Here is an 18,520-nt window from a genome sequence, read left to right as displayed (position 1 = left end):
TCAGAGTCCCAGAGTAAAGGTCGAGGAGTAAAAGATCCTAATACCAACCAATGGCGACGTGGGCTCGTAAGCCACACAGCCAAGTTAGTAAAATAGTTTTCGGCTTCTAGACTCAACTTCAGCCAAGGAGTTGGAAAGGGGATTCCTACAGGCAGTCGGCTCTGATACCAACTTGTGACGCCCCCGATTCAATCATACACTAATCATGCACGCAAACGTGTACGATCAAGATCAGGGACTCACGGGAAGATATCACAACACAACTCTAAAACATAAATAAGTCATACAAGCATCATAATACAAGCCAGGGGCCTCGAGGGCTCGAATACAAGTGCTCGATCATAGACGAGTCAGCGGAAGCAACAATATCTGAGTACAGACATAAGTTAAACAACTTTGCCTTAAGAAGAATAGCACAAACTGGGATGCAGATCGAAAGAGGCGCAGGCCTTCTTCCTGGGATCCTCCTAACTACTCCTAGGCGTCGTCAGCGGCCTGCACGTAGTAGTAGGCACCTCCGGTGTAGTAGGAGTCGTCGTCGACGGTGGCGTCTGTCTCCTAGGCTCCAGCATCTGGTTGCGTCAACCAGGTAGAATGGAAAGGGGGAAAAGAGGGAGAAAAGCAACCGTGAGTACTCATCCAAAGTACTCGCAAGCAAGGAGCTACACTACATATGCATGGGTATATGTGTAAAGGGCCATATCGGTGGACTGAACTGCAGAATGCCAGAATAAGAGGGGGATAGCTAATCCTGTCGAAGACTACGCTTCTGGCCACCTCCATCTTGCAGCATGTAGAAGAGAGTAGATGGTAAGTTCACCAAGTAGCATCGCATAGCATAATCCTACCTGGCTATCCCCTCCTCGTCGCCCTGTTAGAGAGCGATCACCAGGTTATATCTGGCACTTGGAAGGGTGTGTTTTATTAAGTATCCAGTTCTAGTTGTCATAAGGTCAAGGTACAACCCCGGGTCGTCCTTTTACCGAGGGACACGGCTATTCGAATAGATAAACTTCCCTGCACGGGTGCACCACATAACCCAACACGCTCGATCCCATTTGGCCGGACACACTTTTCTGGGTCATGCCCGGCCTCGTAAGATCAACACGTCGCAGCCCCACCTAGGCACAACAGAGAGGTCAGCACGCCGGTCTAAATCCTATGGCGCAGGGGTCTGGGCCCATCGCCCATTGCACACCTGCACGTTGCGAGGGCGGCCGGAAGCAGACCTAGCCTAGCAGGCGTTCCAGTCCAATCCGGCGCGCGCCGCTCGGTCGCTGACGTCACGAAGGCTTCGGCTGATACCACGACGTCGAGTGCCCATAACTGTTCCCACGTAGTTGGTTAGTGCGTATAGACCAAATGGCCAGACTCAGATCATATACCAAGAACTCGTTAAGCGTGTTATTTTAAAGTAACCGCGAACGCCGACCAGGGCCAAGCCCACCTCTCTCCTAGGTGTTCTCAACCTGCCCTGTCGCTCCGCCACAAAGTAACAGTCGGGGGCCGTCGGGAACCCAGGCCCACCTCTACCGGGATGGAGCCACCTGCCCCTTCAGCCCCCATCTCCGAACAGTATCATAAGTAATGTAACAGTATAAAGTATATATCATATGCCCGTGATCACCTCCCGAATGATCACGGCCCAGTAGTATAGCATGGCAGACGGACAAGAGTGTAGGGCCACTGATGGAACACTAGCATACTATGCTAAGCAGTAGGATAGCAGGTAAGGGTAACAACTGTAGCAACAATGACAGGCTATGCATCAGAATAGGATTAACCGAAAGCAGTAACATGCTACACTAATCTAATGCAAGCAGTATAGAGAAGGAATAGGCGATATTTTGTGATCAAGGGGGGCTTGCCTGGTTGCTCTGGCAAGGAGTCGTTAACAACGTAGTCGATCAGGGCACCAGCAGCGGCGTCAGTCTCGTAGTCTACCGGAGAGAAGAGGGGGGAAGAAATAGTAAATACGGAGCAAACAAAGCATCACAAAATATAACAAGGCAATACGCAGTGCCGGGGGTGATCTAACGCGGTAGTAACTGATACTGGTGAAGGGCGGGACATCCGGGAAAGTATCCCCGGTGTTTTGCGTTTTCGGGCAGATGAAACGGAGGGGGAAAGTTGCGTGTTTGCTATGCTAGGGATGTGTGGCGGACGAACGGGCTACGTATCCGGATTTGTCTCGTCGTTCTGAGCAACTTTCATGTACAAAGTTTTTCCATCTGAGCTACGGTTTATTTTATATTAATTTTTAAAGTTTTAAATCATTTCCTAATTTATTATTATTAAATTAATTCGAAATTAGTATTATTGCCCCAGCATGACGTCTGCAGTCAACAGAGGTGTTGACTGGTCAAACTGACGTGTGGGTCCCGCATGTCATTGACTGCAACTAACTAACCAGGTTAATTAGTTTAGTTAACAGATTAGTTAAGTTAACTAACGGTAGTTAACTAGGTTAATTAAACATAATTATTTAAGTTAATTAATTTAATTAATTAATTAATTATTGAATATTATTATTTATTTATTTTAATTAACTTTTTTTAACATTCCAGGTGGTGGCGCCCATATGTCATAGGCCAGGGGCCTTAGCGGGAGGGCTAACGGGCGCAGGGGCGGGCGCTAGGCGCGGTTCGGGCACTGCCCAAGCGGGCGCTGCAGGCCGGTTACGGGCGCATGCACCAGGCGCCCGACGGGGCGAACCCGGGCGCACGGGCGACGGCCGGCGGGCCGCCGGAGTTGGTCGCGGGACCGCGGTGGCTCCGACGAGCGGTGGCGAGGGGACAAGGTCCAGCAGGGCAGCAGTAGAAGCAGTTGCAGCAGCTAGGAGCAGGGGGCACGGCGGGGCGCAGTGACCGCGGGCGGGGCCGGACCCCAACGAGGGCGCGGTGGCCGCGGTGATAGAGAGAAAGGGGGGACGACGAAGTAGGGAAGGCGAAGGCCGGGGGCCTCACCAACGTTGCAGGGAAGAGGCGGCGAGGCCTGGGGTAGACCGGCGACGAGGAGATGAGGAGGTCCGGTGGGGAGGTCCGGCGACGGCGAGGCCTACGATGACGCGTCGAGGTAGCGGGGCACCGGCTTGGGGTCGGGGAGGCGACGGGCGTCGGCGGGCGTCGGGGCGCCGGCGACGTGGGTGCGGGGCAGCGCGGGATCTGGCTCTTCTGCCTCGATCCGGACGGGGGGAAAGGGAAGAGGGGCGTGGGGGAGATCGAGGGGAGTGGGGATCGGGTAGTTAGGGTTTGGGTCGGGGTTGGCCTTGTAGGCCAGAGAGAGGGGGTGGCTGGGCCGGCCGGTTGGCCCAGCGGGGGGTGTCTTTTATTTTTTTTCTTAGCTTTGTTTTATTTACTTTTCTTTTATTTATTATTTTCTGTTCTCTTTTGGTTACACCTATTACAGTTTTTTATAAAATACAAAACAAACTCCTAAAGTATCGTTATAATATAGGCCACTAGCTCAAAATGTTTGGTGTAGTAATAATTACTTAATACATTTTTATTATTTAAAAGGTATTTAAATATTTGTTTTTAGCCACAATTTTCTTTACTCTAGTGCATCTAAATACTTTATAAAGGTGTGGTCTCTCCACCAACATGGTCTATGGATTATTTGACACATTAGAAATAATTTAGTTTTGACTTTTGAAAACTTTAATAGTTTTAACTTAAATTCAAAATTTTAATTTGAATCATTTCGAACTAACGCGAGAGTATCAATAGTAACCGAGGTGACATGCATCGTTAACATGGGATTACTGTAGCCTAATTATCCGGGCGTCACAGCAGGGGTGCGGAGCCATAGGGTGCGCCATAGCCGGGAAAGGGCGCCTGTCCTCGCCCGATATTTGATTGGGAGGAGGGATATGATGACTATCAACATATCATCGGGGAGGTTGTTGATGAAGTCTAGGCCTACTGGAGTCGCTAGCGGTTCTTTCTCGACCCGCCTCCGATTGTTGGCAGCCTCGTTCTCCACCTCGTCGGCGGGGATGGAAACCTCTGTCTCCGTATTCACACCGTGCTCCGGTGCTTCAGAAGCCCCGGCGTCGCCACTCCCTCCGATGGGGCGCTTCGACGGCATCCTCATACACTGACGGCTTTGAGGACTCAGAGCGGCGTCGAGGATGCGGGAGGAGAGAGAGGAATTGTGTGTGTGGCGAGGATGGGGGGGTGCGGCCGCTCGGCGGCGCCATTAATATAGACCAGTGGGAGCGAGGCGGGCGGCGGTCCAAGGCTGTCTCGCTCCCCGGTGAGAAAGACTGCTTAATCTCTAGTATGAATGAAATATATGCTTAATTACAGAATTTTAGTTGCAAAAAATAGATAGTGATATTGATTTTTAGCTACATATTTTGACAAATCGTAGTGTCTCTTGGCTTAGCGCCGAAGTCTGGCTTTAATTTGCATACCTTTAGACCGTTTGCGTTGAAGAGATGCACAGATCCTGCGTTGAACAGCTTGTACGCTTCCCAGTGAGCCTGCGCACCGGACTACGCTCGCACGTCTCCTGTTCAGTCAAGCAGCTGTTCACACGACACCTCCTATAGCCATTAAAACCAAGACACGTGGTGTCACGTGAATGTTTAACCGAACACACACGGTTTGAATTATACAAACGTTTGAGATATTAAAGTGGCAGATATATTTTTTCAAAATGCCTTTGTTGGCTGTCATTATTCGAGTGCGCCTTCTCTCAAAATGGACACGAAAAATACCACAGCATGTCGGGTGCCCTTCCATGATAGCATGCCAAATTTCATGAATTTCAAATGAGTTTTAGATTTACTAGAATTTAAAAACAAAGTATCTCAACGTTTTGCCGACAATCAACGGTGCACTGGTGCTTGAAATTCATTCCCATTTCTTGCATGCACCCAAGGACACAGATTTGATTTTTTTTCAACCAATTTATATGCACTGGAGCATGTGCATGTAGTTCAAATTTGAATTGTCCACATAAATGCATTGAAAACTCAGATAATGCATAAAAATGTCCCCAAAGGTGGGACGTTCTCTACCGAAAACCATCATGCTTGTGGTGAGAAGCTTCGGTTTGTGAGAAGCATATACCCAAACCTGTCCCAAATGGGACAAAAAATTTACCATGGCATGTTGATGCCGCTCCATGATAGCATGCCAAGTTTCATGAATTTCAGACGAGTTTTGGATTTACTAGAATTTAAAAACCAGGCATCTCAATGTTTTGCCGGCAATCAACGGTGCCCTGGTGTTTGAAATTCATTTCCATTTCTTGCATGGGACCTAAGCATGCACTCAATGACACAGATTTGATTTTTCAACCAATTTATATGCACTGGAGCATGTGCATGTAGTTCAAATTTGAATTATGCACATAAATGCATTGAAAACTCAGCTAATGCATAAAAATGTCCAAACAAACCCCGAAAAATCACAAAAACTCACACAACACTCCTGTTGTTCTATGTTGACACGAGAAAAAAATTGAAAGCAATAAGAGGCCATGGATATCGTTTCGTCCCCAAAGGTGGGACATTTCCTACCGAAAATCATCATGCTTGTTGTGAGAAGCTCCGGTTTGTGAGAAGCATATACCCAAACCTGCCCCAAATGGAACAAAATTTTACCATGGCATGTTGATGCCGCTCCATGATAGCATGCCAAGTTTCATGAATTTGAGACGAGTTTTGGATTTACTAGAATTTAAAAACCAAGCATCTCAATGTTTTGCCGGCAATCTACGGTGCCCTGGTGTTTGAAATTTATTCTCATTTCTTGCATGGGACCTAAGCATGCACCCAAGGACACAGATTTGATTTTTCAACCAATTTATATGCACTGGAGCATGTGCATGTAGTTCAAATTTGAATTGTGCACATAAATGCATTGAAAAGTCAGTTAATGCATAAAAATGTCCAAACGAACCCCGAAAAATCACAAAAATTCACACAACACTCCTGTTGGTCTATGTTGACATGAGAAAAAAAATTGAAAGCAATAAGAGGCAATGGATATCGTGTCGTCCCCAAAGGTGGGACGTTCCCTACCGAAAACCATCATGCTTGTTGTGAGAAACTCCGTTTTGTGAGAAGCATATACCCAAACCTGCCCCGAATGGGACAAAAAAATTACCACGGCATGTTGATGCCGCTCCATGATAGCATGCCAAGTTTCATGAATTTCCGACGAGTTTTGGATTTACTAGAATTTAAAAACCAGGTGCCTTCAACGAAGAGTACGAGGTGTTTTCTCAGCGTGCACATGCTTACCTCATCTCGAGAGCCAGCAGGTTGGTGCCCGGAGCGGCTCAGGCAACTCACCACTATAACGGTGGCACCCACGATGCGGAGGCCTCGCCCTCTTCCATGTCCAAGGAGCCAATCATCATCGATATCTCCGAAAATGAGGAGTAGCTTGTCTTATTAGCTCACTATAAGGACCCATATTCAGTTTGCTAGCTACAACCTTTCCTTAACAAATTCTAGTGAATTGTGCTATCTACTTTTACCATGCAATCTTCTGGTATAGTGTATATGTTCTTATGTCGTGCAATGTGGTGTTCAATTAACTGCTTGGTTCAATTCTGCAAATGTGATGTTCAATTCTTCAGGGTGCAATATTTCCAAGTTGTTAAGCATGCTTGGTTTGGTTAACTGTCTGATCTTCTATTAGGAGTATGTTATATTGTTCAATTGGTGTTTAGTTAACTGCTTGGTTCATTTGTTGTGGCTGCATTCTGTTATTGTATACCATGTGAGGAATAAATCGAATTTGGCTGTACTAAATACATGAGAAACAAATACAATTGTTATATTTCCAAGTCGTTAAGCATGATTGATTTGGTTAACTGTCTAATCTTCTATTAGGAGTATGTTATATTGTACAATGTGGTGCTCAGTTAACGTTTGGTTCATTTGTTGTGGTGTTTAGTTAACTGCTTGGTTCAATTCCGCAATGCGATGTTCAATTGTTGTGGCTGCATTCTGTTATTGTATACCATGTGAGGAATAAATCGAATTTGGTTGTACCAAATACATGAGAAACAAATACAATTGCTATATTTCCAAGTTGTTTAGCATGTTTGGTTTGGTTAACTGTCTGATCTTCTATTAGGAGTATATTATATTGTGCAATGTGGTGCTCAGTTAACATTTGGTTCATTTGTTGTGGTGTTTAGTTAACTGCTTGGTTCAATTCTGCAATGCGATGCTCAATTGCTGTGGATGCATTCTGTTATTGTATACTATGTATGACTTGTATTATAAGGCATGTACAGTTAGTCACCGAGCCGGACACGTTGTTTATGAGCCGGCTGGGACTCCGTAGGCCGCTGGGCGTCGACCTGTGTATATAAAGAGACGACCCGACGACGAGTTAGGGCAAGAGACAACAGATCGAAAGTTAGGTCAAACGTATTCGCTCCCTTGTAATCGAGACATAAATAATACCATCTCAAACTGGATTAGCCTTTTACCTTCACCGCAAGGGGCCGAACCAGTATAAACTCCTTGTGTCCTTTGTCCCGTTTAAGAGAACCCCTTTAAGCTAACCCTGTTGCGATGGCTCCAATTCCACGACAGGGTATGTATGAATGCTTTCATAGGGATAGGGTGTATATGCATGCTTTCATACTTGCGTTGAGCGACTTCAATTGTTCAAAAAAATCACGAAGGGTCATTTAGGACAAAAAATACTATGAAGGTGGTTTGTGTATGGCACATGGCACCACCAACTTCGTTTTAGATTTTTTTGCCGATTTATATGCCATATCATCTTTCACTTGTCAACATGATGCTATGTGAGCAAAAACCAATTACCAATCATCATGGGGCTGTAATTTAATAACCAGTATCAAGATTTGAATGTGTGCCATAACCGGTTTTCCATTCAGGGTTGAATCTTAAATCATGTAGTAGGTTTAGAGTTGAGGAGTGGAATTCTCTCATGCATATATCATGGAATTAGACATTAACACCAGTGTCATCAATCTAGATCCAGAAAACCCAATCTGAGACAACAGTTTAACGGCATTATCCTTTACATGTCCTACGGTTCCGGTGTTCAGTTCTGAATTTCAATTCCCTAGCTCTGAATTACAATTCCCTGCTTCTGTGCATTGATCTACAACTATATATACATGTGTGTAGACTAAATGTTACAGATATGTACAGCAGCAGCAATTACTTTGATGAATGGTAGTATTAAAGACTGCTTCGGCAAAAACTTCACAGCACATCAGTGGGCCTAAGAACCATCCAGTCTCTCATCTAGGCATTCTGCCCACTTGGTTGAATGGTTCGGTCAGATCTATCCTCCATCCAAGAATGATGCCAGACGACCAAAGGACCATCCATATATAATATGAATCAAGTATTATTTTTCAATAAAATGAATCTCAAGTATTATCCATCATTACCATCAGTCTGACTCAAGTTTCTTAAATCGCCTTTCCCACTCCCTAACTTCATATTCCTGATCCAATAGATCCTTTTCGGTTGTGTAGACAATCTCCCCTGGTGTAATCACCTTCCGCTGAGCCATGTCGCGTGCACTGAGCAACTGAAAAGCCAGAAATCACTAGCTAAATTTATGCCAATCAACAAAAAACAAGTGTGTAAGTTGCTAGAAATCAATAAGGCAACCTAGCAAGGCAATTTGATGACAAGATGACAAACAACTCCAATTGATAATACTCACTAATAATGAAGCATGCTACAAGAATATATATATATATATATATATATATATATATATATATGGAAAATCCATCCTACCACCTGTGGTAGTTACCCCATATGTCTCATATACTACCATGAGGTACTATATATACTACTTTATTATTTTAAATATATTCGTATAATATATATAAGATATTTCAAAACAAGTTACATGAAAAAATTGCATATGAGCCCATAGTTTTTGTTATATTTGTGAAATACGTACATATTTGTACGTAAAAAAGAGCATACTCAAAACATGGTATATACTACCTAAAAATTAGTATATATACTACCTAATCATTGTTATATACTACATACTACACGTACATACTCTTGATTTCGACAGATACTACATACAACATACAAAACGCAAGTGGTGGTAACTACCACTGCTTGTAGGAAACATTTGTCCTATATATTGCTACAAGAATATATATATATATATATACACGCAATACTGTCATGATTGCAATGTATTTTCACTTTATACCAACAATAGCCACTCATTGCTGGAGCCTGTAGCTGTTGAAAGAGATGATCAAGTTGCATAATTCTATTTGCTGTTGTTAGTTTATCCCGTCAAAAGTGGCACTCTTTTAGAACTTTATGATGCATGGAACCTGGGAGTAAACAATCGCCGTCATTCAAATTTCGGCCTATCAGGTTCAAAGCGAAATGCTCTGGAATATACCCGGCTTTCTCCAAACATGTCATTTGTGTGTAAACAGCAACCACATAACTTCTGTTGAGCTAAAGTTTGCTGGACTTTAGAAATTTTCAGTTAAGTAAAACAGAAAGCTATACACTTTTAAGGCTCAATCTGCGGTTGCTGAACTGTGCTGTGTTATGCTTATATTATAATCTGCTGCGTAAATTTAGGCACGAAAGTAGGCAAAAATGGTCAAACAAGGGTGGGGCAAACGGGATTGTGAGAACCCACCGCAATGCCAAACGCAGCCTAATCGTTCTTACCTTTCTTCTGAGAGAAGGTTCTGGCGACAAAAGTTCCTGGGCTCTCTCTTCTCTAGCCTTGTTCCTCCTTGCAATGTCATTGTTGGTCTTGCGTAGCAGCAACCATCTAAATAATGGTATTGCAAAAAAGGAGCCAGCATATATCTACAAATAGTCACATGTTTTAAGAATGAATGAATGATCAGTAATCATTAATACTACCTCCTTTCCGGTTTATAGGGCTCAATTTGTAAATCTCTCCAACCAAGGTAGATGGTGAGTGGTGGAATAAATTTCGTAGTTTTTTTTTAAATAATTACTACACTTTTAATTACAATGCATGCATGCATGACCATTAAACGACCAAAAACTTCAACATGCATTGGTTAGCTTTTTCTTGATCCTTGCATGCAGTGATTTAATGCATCTTGAAATCTGAACATGTGATGATGAGTAGTAGAACTAAGACTTATAAAATGGAAAAACAATTTTTTTGAGATGAGCCCTATAAACCGGAAAGGAGGGAGTAATATTCATCAGTATGTCATCAATAATATTCATCATACGTTTAACACATAATTTAGAAATCAACAGTTTGCTACATACACATACAGAAGTCAGAAATGCCATTCAGAAAAGAGAAAGGGCTCGTGATTTCTTTCAGCCATATGCCTTGTACAATGAGTAATGAAGGGGTGTGTTTGGTAGCTGGAATCACCCTGACATGGCCATTCTCTGATGAGACATGCTGAGAGTATACAACCTGATGTGTTTGGTAGCCGGTATCCACTGAGACATGCTGAGATAAGATGTTATTTGTTGAGGCATGCTGAGACATGAGTTTGTTTGGTAGGGTGTATCTCTTGGACTTGGTACACAATTCTAGTAAGATTTTAGCGCGAAACAAATATGTCAGAAATATTTGAACAAAGACAAGATCTTAACAAGAAAAACATATTGCAGAACAATCTATGTTGCACAAACTTGGATTCAGATTCGTCAACATTGCTCTGCAAATTCTTGCAAAGTGTAAAATTCACATCAAAAGTCTGGGAGGTATAGATTCAAATTTCAGAAGTACCAAAACCATTAGACTAAACCCTCACTAGGAGATCATCATCCCTCAACACAAGTATCAAATAAGCAGCATACAAACACTGTCACTGTTTCTGGATAATAAAATATAGTGTCATCTGGATGTACAGTAATATAGTACGATCTAAGCACTATCACCTGAATGTCTGTAATATACTGAAGAACTGAACATAGTGACTCTCCGCAGGATGCGATTCATTTAGAATGCAACTAAATTATAGATTGCCAGCTATTTCTGTAAATATTCATTGAACATTGAACACCTTTTCTCCAAAGCAATGCCTATATATTGTCCTCACTCCTCAGTCCTCCCCAATTAACTAAAGTTATATGTTGTTGCTCTTCGATCATAACACACGAAGGAGAACAAAAAAAAGATACAGATTCGCCAAAGATACGGATTCACCCAACAATCAAGAACAGAGGGAGAGGTGGAGATCTGGAAGTTTCTTGCTGCCTGCATAGAGAGAGGGGCAGGCCCAAGATTTTGGATATCGGTATTCAAATAGTATTTTTAAAAGAAAATTAATCAAAAAGCGGATTTTGGCACCAAAATGATAGTTTTGTCTAAAAACTTTACTTTTGCAAAATCTATAAAGAATATACCTCAAACATTTTTTTACTGTGAAAATAATTTCTTGTCAAGAAAAATTAGCCATATAGGTGCAATTGGATTTTTGGCCAGGTAGCACACACTTTATAAGACAAATGATCTTATGCTCAAGAAACATAGAAACAATTGCTAAGATATATATAGAATACTAGTAATTGTGTATGTGCAATGCGTGTTAATATTAGGCAAAATATTAATTAGATTATACATTAATATTAGGCAAGATATTAATTACATATTAATAGTAGGTAGGATATAACTACTTGATTAATGTTGATGTCGATATTAGGCCTCATATTAATTAGTGGAAGGTGCTAAACATGTTTAATGCTAAACACCGGAGTGACATAGAACGTTGGATAGATGTAGTTGAACGGGCGAGATTTGTTGGATCTCCACAACTCGCTCTTTTTATATTGGTATAGATAATGGTAAAATGCTCATTGATATATTTACCAGGAAAATAAATACAAGCAAAAAAGTGCTAGTATTAGAAGGCAAATGATCTTCCGCTTAAGAAACATAGGAACAATTGCTACGACTATAGAACATAAGGGGGAATGCTGATCAAAATAAATCACCTCAAAAAAAAATACAAGCAAAAAAGTGTTGAACTCCTGATCGCTAATTTCGTCACCTTATGAGTCAGAACCAGCTAAGCTAAAACTAGATCATGTTGTTATTTCTCTTTGTTTTCTAATTATATAGAGAAGTACATATTAATGTTTTCCACAAGATTTGGGTATTCATTTGAATACCCATGGATTGTGGTGAGCCCGCTCCCACATAGAGATCGTGACCAAGGACGGAAAAGGAGAGGCAGAGCGCAGAACCCACAGGCAGGTAGACTTCATGCTCCCTTCTTGTTGGTGCTGGAGAACAACCAACAGCGTCGTACAGGTGAGGTAGACGAGGGAGGAGCACGACTGCTAGAGGAGCTAGTGTCGGAGGAGATGAAGCAGAGAACGGCAGCAGGAGGAGCTTGAGCAGGGAATGGCAGCCGGAGGAGCTTGAGCAGGGAACGGCAGACGGAGGAGCTTGAGGAGCTTGACCAAGGGACGGCTAGAGGAGGTTGCATTCGGAGGAGTTGGAGCACATGATGGCATCTGGAGGAGCATGAGCAGGGGTCAACAGCCAAGGAGCTAGAGGCAGACGGCCGGTGGGCCGGAACGAGATCCTCTAACATAGAGGAAACTACGTCAAAGGGATGTCCGACGCATAGGACCGTCCATGTCGTCATCCAACGGCAGGGAGCAAACGGCCGCAGAAATGGAGTCCAACAATTGGCCTAGACAAGGACGTGGTGCTCGCTTGGTGCCTCGCACGACGGCGAGACCTCGACGGCGTGGTGCAGCCATGGGGTTCTGCGACCAGGCGAGCTCTGCAACGTATACGCACATTCACACGAGTCTAGGGTTGCAAGGGAAGGAAAGAGATGCTCACGTCCATAGAGCTGTCATGCCCGGCGAGCAGTGAGCAGCTGGCTGGAACCATGGATCAATTGTGGTTGGCCTGCCGCCTGTTCAGGTAGGATGTACCCCGTCCCGCCTACGAGCGCCGCCGTCTACCACGTGGAGCAAGCGACAGACGTCGTCGACCCGTCCGCGGTGTGGGTCTGGTGCTTGTCCCTTGCAGCCCGGTGGTGGACGTGGGTGACACCGCCAACGAAGCCTGGCTGCAGGTCAACCAGCCCTAGCCTCGGTGGTGGACGTGGGTGCTTCTCGATGTTGCGGTTCTGCGCAGAGACTATCTTCCCGGCAATGGACCACGATGAGGAGCCTCATGTGCAGAACATCTCAAGGACATCCAGGCGGACGACTTCATGTTCCATCACACCTACCAAGTTACCCCGCGCTGGTGCATGCTCAACTCGGGGAGGAGAAACTTCGTGAACCAGAAGAAGCTCCTCGCCGGGCAACTCCATCGTGTTCCTGATCAGGGAGGGCAGCAAGGTCCACAACCCACATCGGCATCCTACACGCCAAGCGAGTGTTCTGCGACAAGGACCACTAGAATGACCTGATATGGGGCAATGCCAGCTCCGGTGAAGGAGGCGTGTGGCGCCGCTGCCATGGCTGCACCATGCGCCGCCGCGTTGCATTGTCTCACAGCAGGGCTCTCTATTTCTAGGCTGCACCATGCCGTCGAGATCGTGCCGCCGCCGAAGGCACAAACGAGTGTCGCATCACTGTCTGACCGCAGGGCTCTATTTCTGCAAGCATTTGCTCCGTGCCATTGAATGGCGCATGAAAGGTCCTATGCGTCGGACATCCCTCTAACATAGCTTTTTCTATGTGAGAGGATCTCGTTTTTGCTGGGCGGGTGCAGTGTGGCTGAAATAGGATTCTCTGACTTCAAGTCACCGGACATGAGGGTGGCTGACATGTGTGACCCACAAGCTGGCCAACATGTAAGCTACACAAAGTCAGGTTACTTTCTGGAGGAGCTCCATTTTTGGGATAGAGCTAGTGAGAGGTGGCGGCGGGGAGAGGGCGGCGGGGGAGGGAGAGAGATGTTGCCCGATGGGGTGGGCCACGCTCGTGCAGGGAACTGGGTGGGTTGCTTGGGTTTTGTGGTGGTCATGGCTATCAGGCCTTTGCGGTACAAGGTGGGCATAGCTTGCACGGCTCGAACATGCTACCAAACAACTGAACTCTTGTATCAGTGGGAATATCTTACTCATAAAACCTACCAAACACACCCAAAAGGAATGGCATCAACCCATTTATAAAGAAATAAGTTCAGTTATACCTGAAGCAAGGGAAATAACTGCGCAGCAAATGAGATAAGCCCACCAGGTGTCATTGTCATTTGCCTTCACAATTAATATTAATTTAGTAGAAGAAAATTCAATTAAACAAAATGATACTTTGAAGGAAGAATTATAATTCATACTTCAGTAAGTTTCCCAGAATTATGACGCCAAAAAGATTGAGTCCTCCCAAACCAGCAACCATTGCCCTCTCTAATGCATTTGCTTTACTGTAAAATAACCAGATTAGAATACAAAAACAGCAGCAAGGCCACAGGACATAGTTCAGATCTCAAGATTGACAATTTAGAGCTCATGAGTGATAACAAATACCCTCTAGTGTGTCAAACTAAAACACAAACAATTGTTATCTCTAGGTCTGGAGTCCAATGCAGTTCATTGTGTAATGTGAGACACCATTCCAAGATAAACTTTGAAACACAAATATGCTAATTATACAAGTTCAGGGTGAAATAACAAGAATTTAATTCAGAGAATAATGCTTCAAATGACTAACGGTGAGTAGCAACCTGAATTCCCATGGTTTCTCTTCCATAAACTTTTCAATGCCACTCGACATTGTAGACCATCTTGTACCAACATATTCCCTACTCCCACCTCCTTTCGAGGAAGCAGTGCGTTGCAGCGATGGGAATCGATAAAGAATGTTTCCCTACATAGAAGAATGGTTATATTTTTAAACATATTTGGCATTTCATAGTATGATCAATTCAAGCAACTTGTGTTTAAGTAATTGTTTTTAAGGCGTCCCTAAAGCGTCGGAGGGCACCCTCCGACAACATGGTGTCGAGCTCGCATTTGGCAGCGTCGAGCTCGCATTTGGCATCGTCGAGCTCGCCTTAGGCATTGAAGCATTTGCAGCATCCTAGGCGCGTAGAGCAGCACCTTCGACCAAATTGGACACCAACCAGCATGGGAAATACACAGCTCACACGCACTAGTAATAGGAGGGAGTGAGAGAACCGAATCGGTCCATAGTGCACGCTTGAGAAGGAGAGCTCTCTCTCCTCTCCGGACCTTTGGCAGTGGTCGGCGACTCGAGTGAAGATCATCCGTCCACGTCTCCGATCTGTGTCGTCTTACTGCAGGGCATCCTAGGGTCATAACCATGTCAAGAGCTTAACAAGTGACACTCGTACCATCAAAAAAAGGTCAATCATCTCATTTACGTGTGTCAACTCGCTACTTTCGAGGATGGTATATGTTGGGCTGTGGTGTGTGTTAGGAAATATGCAACTTGTATTTCCAGGAGGCCATAGGCCAGTATATATACATGTACAGGTGTGGAATATATGCAGGAAACCCCTTATACAATAGGGTAAATACGAAAGGTGTATATAATACTCTAACACACACACACCCCCCCCCCCCCTCAAACTCATGGTGGATTAACAACACTGAGTTTGGAGAGATAGAAGCCATGCTGCGCTCTAGTCTGGGCCTTCGTCAGAAAATCTGCCAACTGTAACTCGGAAGGCACATATTGAAGAGCAATAACCTGATCCTGCACACCAGCGCGCACATAGAAAGCATCAACACCAATATGCTTGGTGAGCTCATGATTCACAGGATCGCACGCAATGCTAATAGCGCCTGTACTATCAGATAAGAGCAGAGTAGGTGTAGTAACAGAAACACCAAAATCCTGAAGTAACCACCGTAACCAAGTCACCTCTGCCGTTAAAAGAGCCATAGCTCGTAACTCAGCCTCTACACTCGAACGGGAAACTGCAATTTGTTTCTTCGTCTTCCAGGCAATGAGAGAACCACCAAGAAAAACACAGTAAGCAGAAAGTGAACGGCGATCAGAGGGATCACTAGCCCACGTAGCATCCGAATAGGCCTGAAGCTGTAACGAACTAGAGCGAGGAAAGAATAGACGATGAGAGATCGTGCCCCGAAGATATCGGAGAACACGAAAAAGGTGACTATAGTGAACCGAAGTGGGAGCTGAGACAAACTGACTCAGAATATGAACCGGATAAGAGATATCCGAACGAGTGACAGCTAGATAGACAAGACTCCCAACAAGATGACGATAACGCATCGGGTCAGGCAAGGGGTCACCATCAGTATCATGGAGGTGAACATTGAGCTCCATAGGAGTCTCAACAATGCGCTCATCAGTAAGAGCAGCACGAGCAAGAAGATCCTGTATATACTTTTCCCGGGGTATAAAAAAGCCATCAGAGGTAGAAGAGACTTCAATCCCAAGAAAGTAGCAAAGAGGTCCAAGATCGGACATAAGGAACTGCTCACTAAGACGGGCCTTTACAAAGGCAATATACTTAGGGTCGTCGCCAGTGATGATCATGTCATCAACATAGAGAAGAGTCCGACCACGAGGAGAAAGGTGGACAAACAATGCTGGATCATGAGCACTCACTGAAAAACCAGCAGCAGTCACCACAGAGGCAAAACGCTCAAACCAAGCGCGGGGGGCTTGCTTAAGGCCATAGAGAGAGCGACAAAGACGACATACCATACCATCGGGAACAGAATACCCAGGTGGTGGCTGCATGTATACATCCTCACGCAGCTCACCGTTAAGAAAGGCATTCTTAACATCAAGCTGAGATACAGACCAGTGGCGTGCAGAGGCCACGGCAAGAAGTGTACGAATAGTGGTCATATGGGCCACAGGAGCAAAAGTCTCGTCGTAATCACGACCATGCTCCTGTTGAAAGCCACGAGCCACAAGACGAGCTTTGTAACGCTCAAGAGAACCATCGGAGCGAGTCTTAACCTTGTAGACCCACTTACAAGTGATGGGACGGACACCTGGAGGAAGAGAAACAAGATCCCATGTACCAGTGCTTTCAAGAGCAGCAATCTCCTCTGCCATCGCAAACTGCAATTCAGGATGAACAACAGCCTCACGATAAGAAGTCGGCTCAAGAACAGCAGCACCAGCGGTTGGAAAACCAAAGCGATCAACAGGCGGAAGCGAACGAGGACGCAAGCCATAGGTAGGCTGAGACGAGGACGGCACATCAGCAGACGCATCCACAATACGTGAACGACGAGTGTAATGCTGAGGAAAAGATGGAAGAATACGAGGAGGAATAGCCGAGGTAGAATCAGGAGGTGGAGACGAAGAAATCACCGGGGATGAAGGTGCAGAATCCGGTGACATGCGAGGTGAGGAAACCGTGGGAGATGGTGGCGGCAAATCGGCAAGCGGTGGAGAAGTAGAGTGAGCAGGACGGAGAGACAAGGGCTTAACTGGAGTGATAGGTGTGTCGGAAAAAGTAAGGAAAGAGATATCCTCAACTGAAAAGGTCGAGGAAGATGGACACGGATAGAAGGGACGAGACTCATCAAAAGTCACATCCCGAGAAATATGCATTCGACGACCGATAGGATCCCAACAACGATAGCCCTTATGCTCATCACTATAGCCTAAGAAAACACACTCAACAGACTAAGCAGTCAGTTTGGTGCGTTCGCGAGGGGCAAGAAGAACATAGCAAACACAACCAAACAAGCGAAGCGTCGAATAATCAGGAGAACGATCAAAGAGACGCTCGAAAGGAACACCTCCCTGGAGAACAGCGGACGGCTAAAGGTTAATGAGATAGGTGGAGGTGAAGATAGCCTCGGCCCAAAAATGAGGTGGAAGAGAAGCGGCGATCATCAACGCACGAGCCGTCTCAAGAAGGTGGCGATGCTTTCGCTCAGCCACGCCATTCTGAGCATGAGCACCAGGACAAGAGAACTGAGGAAGAGTGCCCTGCTCAGCAAGAACACCACGCAACATCTTGAAAATATACTCGCCAGCAGAGTCAGCACAGAACACACGAATAGGCGAAGAGAACTGAGTGTGAACCATGGCAGCAAAACGCTTATAGATGGAAAGAACCTCACTGTGAGAAGTCATAAAATAAAGCCAAGTGTAACGAGAGAAATCATCTATGAAAATAATATAGTATCGATGGCCCCCTTTCGAAGCGAAGGGAGCCGGACCCCATACATCAGAATGGACTAAATCAAAAGGACGCTGAAACACCGACTCACTAGTAGGATAAGGTAACTGAATATGTTTTCCTAGTCTACAACCCTGACACTCTAAAGAGATATCTCCTGAGACAGACCGCAGAAGACCTCGACGAACTAATGACGACAAGCGAGACCCACAAAGATGACCAAGTCGATGATGCCACTGCTGGAAGGAGCCGGTAGCTGAAGCGACGGAAGCGGATGGACTGGCAATAGTGGTAGCAGCGGAAGGAACATGAAGCCAATCTAGCTCCCAAAGACCCTGAGAGTCACGGCGGCGAGGGCCAGCCCCAACCAAAGTGTGCGTTCGACGATCCTGAATAGAACAAGAGTCAACGTCAAGGATGACGCGACAACCAGAATCAGTAAGTTGACCAGCAGA

At 45.1% G+C, this 18,520-nt stretch overlaps 1 protein-coding gene across 10 annotated transcripts in view; it reads right to left on the bottom strand.

Moving 5' to 3' along the window:
- Positions 1–7,976: 7,976 nt before the first annotated feature.
- The window catches only part of LOC123144558 (uncharacterized protein At5g03900, chloroplastic), a 32,228-nt gene continuing 21,684 nt past the window's right edge, over positions 7,977–18,520 (bottom strand). For 2 of the 10 annotated variants that reach the window (XM_044563767.1, XM_044563768.1), the window contains exons 9-14: positions 14,649–14,791; positions 14,262–14,348; positions 14,118–14,181; positions 10,377–10,540; positions 9,680–9,823; positions 7,977–8,546 (exon numbers count right to left, since the gene is read on the bottom strand). In XM_044563767.1, coding sequence (XP_044419702.1) covers positions 8,510–8,546; positions 9,680–9,823; positions 10,377–10,540; positions 14,118–14,181; positions 14,262–14,348; positions 14,649–14,791 — 639 coding nt within the window. In that variant the 3' untranslated portion in view covers positions 7,977–8,509. Of the gene's footprint in view, positions 8,547–9,679; positions 9,824–10,264; positions 10,541–10,985; positions 11,211–14,117; positions 14,182–14,261; positions 14,349–14,648; positions 14,792–18,520 lie in introns of those variants that run through there. The other 8 variants (XM_044563770.1, XM_044563772.1, XR_006471695.1 and 5 more) reach the window with 7 other exon arrangements.

The sequence above is a fragment of the Triticum aestivum genome, chromosome 6D, assembly GCF_018294505.1.
Source record: "Triticum aestivum cultivar Chinese Spring chromosome 6D, IWGSC CS RefSeq v2.1, whole genome shotgun sequence".
Lineage (NCBI taxonomy): Eukaryota > Viridiplantae > Streptophyta > Magnoliopsida > Poales > Poaceae > Triticum > Triticum aestivum.
The sequence above is the reverse complement of the archived record's forward strand: the minus strand, read 5'-3'. Positions and strand labels throughout refer to the sequence as shown.